Source organism: Salvelinus fontinalis, chromosome 16 (assembly GCF_029448725.1).
Source record: "Salvelinus fontinalis isolate EN_2023a chromosome 16, ASM2944872v1, whole genome shotgun sequence".
Classification (NCBI taxonomy): Eukaryota; Metazoa; Chordata; class Actinopteri; order Salmoniformes; family Salmonidae; genus Salvelinus; species Salvelinus fontinalis.
This window is the reverse complement of record NC_074680.1, coordinates 39,511,837-39,525,764: the sequence shown is the minus strand read 5'-3', so window position 1 is coordinate 39,525,764 and position 13,928 is coordinate 39,511,837. Positions and strand designations below refer to the sequence as shown.

The window sequence follows — 13,928 nt, the reverse complement described above, 5'->3', positions numbered from 1 at the left end:
TCTTCCACAGAGTATAAAACCCACTTCCTACGAAATTTCCATTAGGCCAGAAAATATGGAGCTGACGCTACATTTTTTTTTTTTTTTTTTTTTTTTTTTTTACCGTTATTTTACCAGGTAAGTTGACTGAGAACACGTTCTCATTTGCAGCAACGACCTGGGTAATAGTTACAGGGGAGAGGAGGGGGATGAATGAGCCAATTGTAAACTGGGGATTATTAGGTGACCATGATGGTTTGAGGGCCAGATTGGGAATTTAGCCAGGACACCGGGGTTAACACCCCTACTCTTACGATAAGTGCCAAGGGATTTTTAATGACCTCAGAGAGTCAGGACACCCGTTTAACGTCCCATCCGAAAGACGGCACCCTACATGTTGAAATGGTTAATAACTAAAACTCTATAGGCCACGGAGACCATACTGCTGTAGTTTTGGCTACACGGCTGGAAATGGTTAAACTCTGAGACTATCGATCACTACAGAATAAGAGTAAATCCTAGACGTATAACTACTAGTCTGCAGCTGGAAATTATGTAAGTCTAGGACAAGAATACCGACAACCGACAAAACATCTATTCTATGCGACAACCATGAGTACGCTTGACGTATCCATTATGAACACAACCAGAGACTTTCTGTTGATTGACTCTCCAGCAGATGGACCGGATTCCAACAGAGAAGACAACAACGACATACGGGCATAAATATATACATTGCAATTATTCTCGAATGAGCGGTGGTTCATGTGCAAAGGATTAGCATTTCAATTAATATAATTATTAACTGTGTGTAGTGAATCCGTTTTGTCTTTCCCGCTCTTTCTCAGTCCCCACCCTTCCTTTGTCTACCAAGCCTTCATATCGGCTTTGTCTGCTAGGGACTTTTTCTTTGTATCATGTAGTAACCCAAATATCTACTGTTTGTTTGTTATGTAATTCTGTGTGATTATTTAGTTAGTTAGTAAATAAATAATTAAGCCAATTTTTTATATCGCTGATTCATGATTTAGGCTAGGGTTCGTGCAGATATAAAAGGGTTTGTGACGTGCAGTAATGAGAACTGATGAGGTAATAATAATACATTAATGAGAATGACTAATCAATAAGATATGAAAATATCTGAAGAGTTATATTTGGGAAATTGACACTTTGTAAACATAATTTTTCCGTGGTGCCCCGACTTCCTAGTTAATTAAAGTTACATGATTAGTTTAATCACGTAATTAAATTACACATAGAGAATTGATTTGATAAAATAACAGTCTTCACTTTTAATGATAGTCCAGACACGACACAGAGCATGTAATACTACTTGTTCACTCAGTCTGCACCAACTGCTTCACATTAGACACAGAAGGCAGAATATCCAGACACTAGGAATGTAGTTAGATGAGTATCACTTACGATGCCTTATGCTGTGGCACAAAGTATACTATATAAAGTTAAATTGAACCTCTCAACATGTTTCAAGTTCCCAATGTATAATCACATTCATTGTAACACTGAGGATTTTGCCTCTGTATAAATGGCAGCCTTGGGGCTCTGCATGGCAGTTACAGTAGCTTGATGGTCACTACAGAGGGTGACTGTTGTATTGAGGTTGACGTGTTGTATTGAGTGATACTGATAAGAAACAACCTCTTCTCTAACATGTCCTCCTTGTCTTGTTCTGTCAAAGTTTCCACAGCTTCGGGGCACACTGCGTCCCACAGGACAGCTTCGGGGCACACTGCGTCCCACAGGACAGCTTCGGGGCACACTGCGTCCCACAGGACAGCTTCGGGGCACACTGCGTCCCACAGGACAGCTTCGGGGCACACTGCGTCCCACAGGACAGCTCACAGACGTCAATATTAGATTCAAAGTTAACAGTAACAAACTCTGGTTGAACTGTCGTGGCATGGATACCCTCATCATGAAAAAGGCCTTTGATTCGCATGGCCACATCCATGTAGGAAGCTGGGTCTAGACATTTGATGTGTGCCGTGGCAATGATCCTGCTCCCTGCCAGCTGCCAGATGTGTAGGTCGTGGACAGCCAACACACCATCCAGGCCCTTGAGCCTCCCCAGCAGCTGGGGCATGTCTATCTGTTTAGGAACAGTCTGCAGGAGGATGAGGACTGACTCCTTCAGGAGAGGGAAGGTGGTATAGAGTAAGAAGCCCACCATAATGATGCAGAGTATGGGGTCGAGGTAGAGCACCCAGCAAGGGCCAGCGAGGTGCACTGTAGTCTGGGTACTACTACCAAGCATGGTGATCAGTGTAACATTGACATGTTGTTGTTGGTGGTCAGTGTAGTCGTGACTGTTGTAGCATGGGTTGACACAGGTCTCTCCAGCATGGCAAGGCTGCCACACGTAGGTGAAGGTGAGAGCGTTGACCACAACGATGACAGAACCGAGGGCATCACCCAGCACATGAAGGAAGACACCCTGCATGTTGAGCTGTGAAGCAGAGTCATGATGGCTCTCGTTCCAATCCTCCAGGGTGATGTCCTTCATGTGGACCACAAGGTTGTCCTTATCTGGGATTTCTGTGGAGTATTGAACATAAAAGACCTGATTTGTGATAACATATGACATGGAGTACAAGGAGTAGAATGTTAACACAAATACACTGGTACCCAGGCTAAGCATAAGAATCCTGAATGATGAATAATACAGGCCTTTATATATGCCTACCCTCATTTTCCCTCTAACTATTAGGCTACCTTGTGTTCATCTACAAACAGATTAGGGCAACATATTAGACCAGCAGGTAGCTTAGCAGTTAAGAGCGATAGGCCAGTAACCAAAAGGTTGCTGGTTTGAATCCCTGAGCTGATGAAAAATCTTTCAATGTGCCCTTGAGCAAGGTGCTTAACCCCAATTGCTCATGTAAGTTGCTCTGGATAAGTGTCTACTAAAAATCTAATACAAATTAATTTGCAGGATTGTGACCTCTGTTGGATTTTTAACTAACATGCTAGCAGTTACCATAGACTTCCAGTCATTGCGCTAACGCTAGTTAGCAACGTCCTTCAAATTGCACGCAGAGACATAAAAATGCCATCCACGAGTTCATCTGACTCTGGACAAGTAGATAAAGGGCTTCACTGCCAAAATCCTGAAGTATCACTTTAAACAGTTGTATGTTAATTTCCCTTCACTAAACGTTGTGTTAATTGATGATCACAAAGAACATTACTCATACAGCTACAATTATCAAACAACTACAGAAGAAAAGGTAAATAGAACAGACATACCGTGATCTCCTCCTGGACCTGCTCTGAGATCCCCTGTTTTCAGATTGCAATTTAACATGATATGCCTACTGGTCTCATCTTCAAAGGATTCTCTCCCTACTCTCTCGGATTTGTGAAGTTTGTTAATTCCATGAGAGCCACCATGCGAGTGACCGTGTCCTGCGTGTTCGTGGAACAACAAAAGACCGAGCATGTTTACAAGAAGTCCCGCAGCTCCAACTCCAATAACCATTCGGGGACTTTCAATCTCGTGAGGCACTGTGAACCGCTCGACTGCCTCAATACTGATGGTAAAGCACATGGCGGTTAGGAATACGGCATTGACCAGAGCACCCATCACTTCTGCTCTGATCCATCCGAAAGTATTTTGACTCGTTGCTTGAGTTTTCTCAGAGAAGTGCACAGCAATAAGGGCCACAACCAGGGCAATGACACCCGGCAGCATATGGAAAGAGTATGACAGCATTGACAGGGAAGCAGTCATACGGCTGACGACAACTTCAACAATGAAAAACGCAAAAGTAATGGACAGCATGCAGAGCAGTCGGAGACGATTTCGTTCCCAAGCCATTTTCACCGCAGCAATACAACAGTCGAACAAAAATTAGTCGAGTATCTTCAAACTATCTCGCGAGTTGTAGTGGCAAACCCGTTGTCCATTGGCAAACTAGCACCTTGGACAGCAACCAAAACGGTCGCCAGGGGCAACTTGCAGAAGCAACGGCTTGTTTCCCTCGTGCTCCATTGACTAAATGGCATGCAACAATGTTAGTAACTATATGTTCTTAAATGTGATGTTTTGGTGCCTCTAGGGTAATTAAGAAAGCTGATTGAGGACCTTATTACTGATGAATGTGTTTTTTTTATGACCATGTTTTTATTTTTACTTGCATTTATATTTTGATGTGTGTATTTTCTGTAATTTATGTAATTCAGGGCTTATCTGTAAAAGAGACCTTGGTGTCAGACTCCCTGATAAAATAAAGGTTAAATAAAATACAAAACGTTACACAACTGAAGTGGATTAGTGCTGTTTGCTGAGAGCTGATGCACCAAAATAGTCATCCATTTATTACACTTTTTTTTTGCAGTATTTGATGAAGTTTCAATTTGTTAGTTCGTATAAATCACAAATTACACAATCTATCATATGGGTTTAGTTGGGCTATAAGTTGATTATCAACATTTATTTATTTCACCACCACAAGGTGGTGGCAAAAGACAACTACGAGAGATGTTTTAGACGCTGTTCTCTGTTCGTCTGTATTTCCAGCTGGCGTTACTCTCGTCTCGTGAGGAGGAGGACACTGATATTCGCTGTCAAGTATTTGACCAATAAGGGGCAGGAAGTAGGGCCTATCGGCCATGGATAGCAAACTGGCCCCAATCAGATGTTAATACTCCACATAGCAACCCCAATCACAGCTGAAGGGGGGCTTGGTCGTGAAGGTGTAGTAGTGGTTACCCCTCCCCCTCTAAACTGTCTTGTTTTGACACATTTTTGTTTTGCTTGACAAGCTAACCCATTTTTTTTCAATCAAAGCTAGCTGGTCAACACCACATTGAAACCATATATAGCTAGCTACATGTGTTTCTGTAATTTCAAACGATCTAAGTAATGTTGCTGATGTGCTAACCAGCAAGTGTATCGTTGGGCACATTTGGAATACAATGCCATCTTCGATGGAAGGATCTTCTAGAGAAGGTGAACCGTTTACTGTGAAACATGAGCTGAAAAATGGTAAGTTGTCCAGCTAGCTATATTTCTAACTAGCTAACGTTAGACAATGTGAGATGAATTTATCTAGCTACTAAATGTGCTGATGTTGATTAACGTTACCTAGCTAAATAACCGGTTAGCTAGTTAATGAAATGGCAACGGTTAGCTAACTTAGCTAGCTACAGTAGCTAACGTTACTCTGCCGCTGGGATTTGCAAGTGCTGTCTGTCAAATCCAAAAAAGGCAGGTAAAGTGTCAAGCCATGCAATTTGCTAAGCAAACTAAGTTAACTTGACCGTCGCCATGCAGGCTCGTGTTTTACACATACAGTTAGTTATCATTCAGTCCAAAATGACAAATACAAAACATCAAACATTAGTAAGAAGTAGAAGACCGACGAGCGCTTGACAGGGGAGTGTTGGCCAATAGTTCATGTTTGCTAACTAGCTGTACGTGTAAGCCTGTTTACCATTCGTGGCGGTAGTCACATAACAGTAGTAGGTAATATGCCTATTCGCGTCTTGTGTTCCGCCATGGTGGTTGTTTTGTTCGGCTGTCATTATTCCATGGATGTCAGGCGCGAGAACCTTGAGTGAGACCTGTCATCTGAGTTGCATCTTCAGTTGTTGAATACACTGCCCTGTCTGTCTTTCAAGTTTCCATTATCCCACCCTATCAAGCATTTTGGAGGATGTCACAGTGTAATCATTTATTGCAAGTAAAATTGAAATGGTTTCTTTTGCTACTAAGAATGTCATCTTTATTTGCTTCATGTGATGTTACTCTGAATATGCCGACCAATGCTTGACAGTGTAATTACTATTAATTGATAGTCATATATATCCATGATCCAACATACATATGAATACTTAATTACAGCATTTTCCAAAGCTTGCCTCTAGCTCACTTCACTAAGCGTTGAGATCGCAGCGACTGTAAAGTAAAAAACAGCCCTCTGAGGAAAGCCTGTCTAGTGAAGGGCACCGCACCACCAATGCATCCATCCTAGTAACACACATGCACATACACTCCAATTAAACAAGATAAATAGAGGATGCGTCCCTGTGAGGTTCTCGAGGCACATCATTCTGTTTCCTCTAGATAGGAAGGTGGCCCCATTTCTGCCAAATATCTATCTACGATGCTAACTCAATCTCAGCACTATGCAGCCTCAGTCCACACTGTGTGAGAGTGATGTGCATGGGCTTACTAGGCTAAGGCTACATACAAGCTTCCCTCTCTCACCTCTCCCTGTCTCTATCTCTTATCTCTCCTCTCTCTCTTATCTTTCCTGTCTTTTTATCTCTCTCGCTTGCTCTTGCTCTCTCTCTGCCCTTAATGTGTTTGTGCACAAAGCATTAGTAGCCAACATTGTTGATATCTCTCTCTCTCGCCCCCCCCCCCCCTCCCCTCCCCTTAATGTGTATGTGCACAAAGCATTATCAGCCATCATTGTTGATATCTGCATGCAAAGTGTAGTGATCTATTCCAGGCTGTGTCTGAATATAATATGCCCCTGTTCTAGATTAGAGGTCAGTTTAATTGGTACCAATGCTTTATCCAGCTGTAAAAACACAGAAAGAAGTTGTCATGCAGGAACCCAGGAGGAATAATAAATAAATAAAGCGTGTTTTCAAAAACAGGGGTGTTGAAGAGGGAGAAATAAATTGGCTGGCTGAAAATAGTATATATTTTTTTCGCTCACAGCTGTGTCTGTTTTCTGCTTTAGATAGGAAGGACTGCTGTAGCACGGGCTATTTAGCCTGTTTTGTTACAATGTGCCCTGTCCTTGAAAGTTGTTTTAATAGGTGAAGTTGCATCACACATGTTCTGTTCTCATACACTAGGTGGCTTCCCAGTTTATAATTCACTGAGCACTGACCTCTGACCTTTCCTTTAATGATCATCATCAATCTGTGTTTGTATGAGTCTTGTGCATGAGTGTTGATTTTAAGGATGGACCGAGGACTCAAGTCTCCACAAAATATACAGTGCCTTGCAAAAGTATTGAGACCCCTTCGATTTCTTCACAGTTTATTGTGTTAGAAAGTGGGATTAAAATTGATTTAATTTTAAAAAGAATTGTCAACAATCTACACAAAAAATAAAAAATATACACCTACTCATTCAATGTTTTTTTTTTTTTTTTTTTACTATTTTCTACAGTTAATGTTGAGATGTGTCTGTTACTTGAACTTTGCAATTTCTGAGGCTGGTAACTCTGCTGCAGAGGATAAGTTCATTAGAGGTAACTCTGGGTCTTCCATTCCTGTGGCGTTCCTCATGAGAGCTAGTTTCATCATAGCGCTTTATGGTTTTTGCGACAGCACTTGAAGAAACTTTCAAAGTTCTTGAAATGTTCCGTATTGACTGACCTTCATGTTTTAAAGTAATGATGGACTGTCGTTTCTCTTTGCTTATTTGAGCTGTTCTTGCCATAATATGGACTTGGTCTTTTACCAAATAGGGCTATCTTCTGTATACCACCCCTACCTTGTCACAACACAACTGATTGGCTCAAACACATTAAGAAGGAAAGAAATTCCACAAATTAACTTTTAACAAGGCACACCTGTTATTTGAAATGCATTCCAGGTGACTTCCTCATGAAGCTGGTTGAGAGAATGCCAAGAGTACAAAGCTGTCATCAAGGCAAAGGGTGGCTACTTTGAAGAATCTAAAATATACTTTGATTTGTTTAACACTTTTTTTGGTTACTACATGATTCCATATGTGTTATTTCATAGTTTTGATGTCTTCACTATTATTCTACAATGTAGAAGATAGTAAAGAAAAAAGAAAAACTTGAATGAGTTGGTGTGTCCAGACTTTTGACTAGTACTGTGTATTAGCATTTTCATGCTTCATATCCAAATCATCTAGAAGTAACATCATTGAGATTTGAATATACATTTTTAATGATTTGGACATGAAGTGTGAAAATGCGAATATAGGTACAATTTACTTGCATTGGATTTGTGCTAAAAAGATAGCATTTGAAACATTGGACAACAAAAGCAAAGCATGGATTTCTGTCATACCTTGTCCAAAAACTGCTTACAGAGCAGCTGTAAAATAACAATAGCAAGACTATATACAGGGGTGTACCGGTACAGAGTCAATGCACCGGTTAGTCAAGGTAATTGAGGTAATATGTACATGTAGGTAGAGTTATTAAATTGACTATGCATAGATAACAACAACAACAACAACAGAGTAGCAGCGGTGTGAAAGATGGGGTTGGGGGGCAATGTAAATAGCCTGGGTAGCCATTTAATTAGATGTTCAGGAGTCTTATGGCGTCGGGGTAGAAACTGTTTAGAAGCCTCTTGGACCTAGACTTGGAGCTCCGATACTGCTTGCCGTGTGGTAGCAGAGAAAACAGTCTATGACTTGGGTGGCTGGAGGCTTTGACAATTTTTACGGGCCTTCCTATGACACCGCCTGGAATAGAGGTCCTGGATGGCAGGAAGCTTTGCCACAGTGATGTACTGGGACGTACGCACTACCCTCTATAGTGCCTTGCGGTCAGAGGCCTAGCAGTTGCCATACCAGGCAGTGATGCAACCAGTCAGGATGCTCTCGATGGTGCAGCTGTAGAACCTTTTGAGGATCTGAGGACCCATGCCAAATCTTTTCAGTCTCCTGAGGGGGAATAGGTTTTGTCGTGCCCTCTTCATGACTGTCTTGGTGTGCTTGGACCATGTTAGTTTGTTGGTAATGTGGACACCAAGGAACTTGAAGCTCACAACCTGCTCCACTACAGCCCCGTTGATGAGAATGGGGGCGTGCTCGGTCCTCTTTTTCCTGTAGTCCACAATCATCTCCTCTGTCTTGATCACGTTGAGGTAGAGGTTGTTGTCCTGGCACCACACGGCCAGGTCTCTGACTTCCTCCCTATAGGCTGTCTCGTCGTTGTCGATGATCAGGCCTACCACTGTTGTGTCATCGGCAAACTTAATGATGGTGTTGGAGTTGTGCTTGGTCGTGCAGTCATGAGTGAACAGGGAGACAGGAGGGGACTGAGCAATCACCCCTGAGGGGCCCCTGTGTTGAGGATCAGTGTGGCGGATGTGTTGTTACCTACCCTTACCACCTGGGGGCGTCCTGTCAGGAAGCCCAGGATCCAGTTGCAGAGGGAGGTGTTTAGTCCCAGGGTCCTTAGCTTATTGATGAGCTTTGAGGGCACTATGGTGTTGAATGCTGAGCTGTAGTCAATGAATAGCATTCTCACATAGGTGTTCCTTTTGTCCAGGTGGGTAAGGGAAGTGTGGAGTGCAATAGAGATTGCATCATCTGTGGATCTGTTAGGGCGGTATGCAAATTGAAGTGGGTCTAGGGTTTCTGGGATAATGGTGTTGATGTGAGCCATGACCAGCCTTTCAAAGCACTTCATGGCTACAGATGTGAGTGCTATGGGTCAGTAGTCATTTTGGCAGGTTACCTTAGTGTTCTTGGGCACTGGGACTATGGTGGTCTGCTTAAAACATGTTGGTGTTACATACTCGGACAGGGAGAGGTTGAAAATGTCAGTGAAGACACTTGCCAGTTAGTCAGCGCATGCTCGCAGTACATGTCCTAGTAATCCATCTGGCCCTCCGGCCTTGTGAATGTTGACCTGTTTAACTTCTTGAGAATACAGGGGGTGCTGTTTCGCATTAGCATAATTGCCTCTACAGACTAAACTGCCTCTTATTCAATTATTGCTGTTACTATATGCATATAACCATATAGCATTGGATAGAAAACAAGCTATGGTTTCTAAAACCGTTCCAATTGAGTCTCTGAGTCAAACACAGGTCATTTCACAGCACTTTCCCTGAGCCAGAAGAAGAATGCAAGATGTGTATGCTCGCTTCAACGCTCTGCCTATATATGGTCACGCGACCTATGACCCGAATGACACTTCCTTCTTCTTCCTCTGGGTGTCTGGAAGACGTCAGAGGAGAATTTTTTTGTTTATCTTGTACTGACGTGAAATAAGACCTATTTCTTTAGCGTGACCGACAACTTCCGGTTTCTGAAATGCGCGTTTTCAGAGGTGGCATTGTCTTTTGTTATGCTGACGTTACGGATGAAAACTATCTCCGTGTCGAAGTTTGTTTGATACATGTGACCATATCACCGTAATGTATGTTTTTTCAATATAGTTTAATCAGATTATTAGAATTTTTTCGGGAGTTTTGCCGTGTTCCGTTCTTTGAGTTTTTTAACTTTGGACATGGACCGTGCCAGTCGACCAGTACCCAGGCTAAATGAAGAGGGGAAGTTGCCATTGTGAATGGATTGAACGACTCATCAGGACTAAGGACACCTTGATCAACATTCTGATGAAAGACCAGCAATAGTAAGACCCAATTTACGATGTTATTTCATATATCTGTCGTGCATGTGAACTGGTCGGGCGCGTCCAGCTGGTTTTGGCTGGCCTGGTTATGCTAATTAGCTAGTTATGCTAATTTCGCTATAAAACATTTAAAAAATCTGAAATATTGTTTGGATTCACCAGATGTTGGGCTTTCAATGTCTGTACGCTGTGTATTTTTTCTAGGATTTCTAATCCTCTAATGTTGTTAATTGATCTGATTTTAATAACTAGCATTTTGATGGTCATAACGAATATATATGGTGACAGGGGACACCCTTGTTTAACTCCTCTTGACAATTCAAAACGCTGCCGGTATGCCATCAAGCCATGAGATTTTTCCAGACTGAAAGTATTTAATAGCCTCAAAGTTCTTCCTCTGTAATTTGGCCTTCGTACTGATCTTTCTGTACATTTTAAAAATGTATTTGTTATTTTTATTATTTGGAAAGAGTTCCTACAATCTTCGTCATTCAATGGGTGGTGATGAGAAGGAAAATAGAACATCTGCTTAAGATATTTAGCTTCCTCTTTTAAAATATAATTCTGAGAATCATAGATGACTCCGTCTTCAGTAACGAGTTTCTGCAAATTATTTTTGTTAGTGTTCCTGTGTTGGAGATTCTGGAAGAATTTGGTGCATTTTTCTCCATATTCCATTCAGTTTGCTTTATTGTTTTTCATTTTTTTATTTTTTATAATATGTTTATTATTTTCCAATAAAAATAAAGTAAAAAAGACAGCAATACAAACAATGACATTCATTGTACTGTTGAATGGGATGGACAATTTAGAGGACAAAACAAAAGTTAACTCACACATACACAAAATAAAACAAAATCCTATTAGGTAGTACATGTATAAGAAGACAGCATATAGTCATTACAAGCAGTGTAGTTAAGCCAAAAATAAATATTGAGTGGAGTACAGCACAGAGTAGCAGCAGATCGTCAGCCCAGTTATGAAGCGGGACTAGACCATTTATCCAGTATCGGCTGCCATATTTTGTAAAACAATGGACTTCTATTGGAGGTGTTGTATCGAATCTTTTCCATATGTATTACATTCCCAAAATCCCGTAACCACATTTCAAAGGTGGGTACAGGCTCCAATTTCCAAAATTGCAATATGAGCCTTTTGGCTAATAGAGTACAAAGAGAGACGGCTTTCTCTTCCTGGTTATTCCCATCAACTGTACCAAACAGAGCGATCAATGGGTCTGGGGCTAGAACTCTATCAAAGGCCTTAGATAAGTAATCAAAAATGAGAGCCCAGTAAGCATGTAATTTAGGGCATGTCCAGAATAAGTGGGTCAACGTCCCCTCTTCCTGCTTGCACCTCTCACACAGTGGTGAGGTGTCCGGGAATATTTTATGCAGTTTTACTTTTGAGTAGTGTAACCTGTGTATCACCTTAAACTGTACAAGGTTGTGTCTGGCATTCACTGAACTGTGGTTTATATTCCTGAGAGCTTCTATCCAGTCCTCATTTGAGATTTCTTGTTCCCAAGCCCTTTTTTTTTTTCTTGTTCCCAAGCCCTTTTAATGGTGTCTGTGGATACCTCTATGTGGGCCTGTAGCACATCATACAGTCTAGAGACCGACCCTTTTGAATGGGGTTTGACAAGGATCAAGCTATCTAATGTAGGACTATTTGGCTTCATGCTATACTGTGGGATATGTGTCCTTAAGAAATTCCTGATTTGGAGGTATCTGAAAAAATGTGTTGTTGGCATGTTGAACTTGTTGAAATGAAGCTAACTGACCACCTATGTATAGATTACCAATTGTTGTGAGCCCCTTCTCCCTCCACTGTGAAAACACCACATCATCCAATGCAGGGTGGAAAGCATGATTCAGGCTAATCGGGCTGTCTATGTAAACAGTGGGTATGTTAAGAAAATCCCTAATCTGTTTCCAGATCCTAAGCGTATGACAAATGACTGGATTGGAGTCATAAGTGGCTTTTTTCACATATGATGGGCTATTAACAAGTGCAGGGAGTGAGGAACGTTGACAGGAGGCCTGCTCGATCAAAAGCCATGAAGGCATATCCTTCTGTCTCATCGCAGGTAAACTTTCCCTCCAGAAAGACACAATGTTCAGATTAGCAGCCCAATAATACAGTTTGAAGTGAGGAAGGCCAAAGCCCCCCTCTATCTTGTACTTGCATAAATGGTTCTTTGAAATTCTGGCTGCCTTGTTATCCCATAAAAATGGAGTTACTATTGAATCCAGTTTCTTAAAATAGCTTTGTGGAATGAAATTGGGTAGACATTGGAAGAGATAAAGACACCTGGGTAGGACAACCATTTTAATAGCGTTTATACGACCAACCAAGGAAAAAGGCAGAGTTTTCCAAAAATCTATATTTTGTTTAAGCTGATATATTTTCATGTCCCAATTCGCTTTCAATAGCTGATCAAGGTCTCTTGTCACTACAATGCCAAGGCTTGTGAACTTGTCCATCACTTCTAAACGGGGTAGATTGCAGAAATTGCATATCCACAGGCCGTGATATTGGCATCAACTCACTTTTTTGCCAGTTTATCTTGTAGCCAGAGAAGGAGCCGAATGTGTTTATCAAGTTAAGTAAGGGTGGAATAGAAGTTTTAGGCTTGGACAAAAACAAAAGAACATCATCTGCATATAGGGAAATTTTGTGCTGCGTGTCTTTTATTTTAACAGAAGCTATATCGGCACATGCCCGAATGCGAGTAGCAAGGGGTTCCATGGCTATAGCGAAGAGAGCAGGCGAAATAGGGCACCCCTGTCGGCACCCCATTGAACAGGCGGAATGACTGCGACATTTCCTGATTGGTCACCACGGACGCCATTGGGTGTGCATAAATAATTATTATCCAATTAATAAATTCCTTTCCAAACCCGAAATGCTCCAGAACCGACATCATATACTTCCACTCAATCCGATCAAACGCCTTCTCTGCATCAAGAGCTATTACCACTGCCTCAACTTTATGATCATGATACATTTTTATTTTTATTTATTTATTTCACCTTTATTTAACCAGGTAGGCAAATTGAGAACACGTTCTCATTTACAATTGCGACCTGGCCAAGATAAAGCAAAGCAGTTCGACACATACAACAACACATAGTTACACATGGAGTAAAACAAACATACAGTCAATAATACAGTGAAAATAAGTCTATATACAATATGAGCAAGTGAGGTGAGATAAGGGAGGTGAAGGCAAACAAGGTATATATATAAATAAATAAAAAAAATATAAAAAGGCCATGGTGGCGAAGTAAATACAATATAGCAAGTAAAAAAAATAACACTGGAATGGTTGGTTTGCAGTGGAAGAAGGTGCAAAGTAGAGATAGAAATAATGGGGTGCAAAGGAGCAAAATAAATAAATACAGTAGGTAAAGAGGTAGTTGTTTGGGCTAAATTATAGATGGGCTATGTACAGGTGCAGTAATCTATGAGCTGCTCTGACAGCTGGTGCTTAAAGCTAGTGAGGGAGATAAGTGTTTCCAGTTTCAGAGATTTTTGTAGTTCGTTCCAGTCATTGGCAGCAGAGAACTGGAAGGAGAGGCGGCCAAAGGAAGAATTGGTTTTGGGGGTGAC

At 41.4% G+C, this 13,928-nt stretch overlaps 2 protein-coding genes across 2 annotated transcripts in view; one reads left to right on the top strand and one right to left on the bottom strand.

The window, feature by feature from the left end:
- Nucleotides 1-1,269: 1,269 nt before the first annotated feature.
- LOC129813438 (proton-coupled zinc antiporter SLC30A1-like) lies at nt 1,270-3,956 on the bottom strand. Its single transcript, XM_055865770.1, has 2 exons — nt 3,247-3,956; nt 1,270-2,535 (listed from the first exon to the last, which is right to left on the bottom strand). The coding sequence occupies exons 1-2, from the start codon at nt 3,815-3,817 to the stop codon at nt 1,673-1,675; spliced, it is 1,434 nt and encodes a 477-aa protein (XP_055721745.1). The 5' UTR covers nt 3,818-3,956; the 3' UTR covers nt 1,270-1,672.
- A 611-nt stretch (nt 3,957-4,567) lies between these two features.
- LOC129813137 (ribosomal protein S6 kinase alpha-5-like) overlaps nt 4,568-13,928 on the top strand; it is a 60,848-nt gene continuing 51,487 nt past the window's right edge. The window contains exon 1 of the mRNA XM_055865344.1: nt 4,568-4,987. Within this exon, the coding sequence (XP_055721319.1) occupies nt 4,918-4,987 (70 nt within the window). The 5' untranslated portion in view covers nt 4,568-4,917. The remainder of the gene's footprint in view (nt 4,988-13,928) is intronic.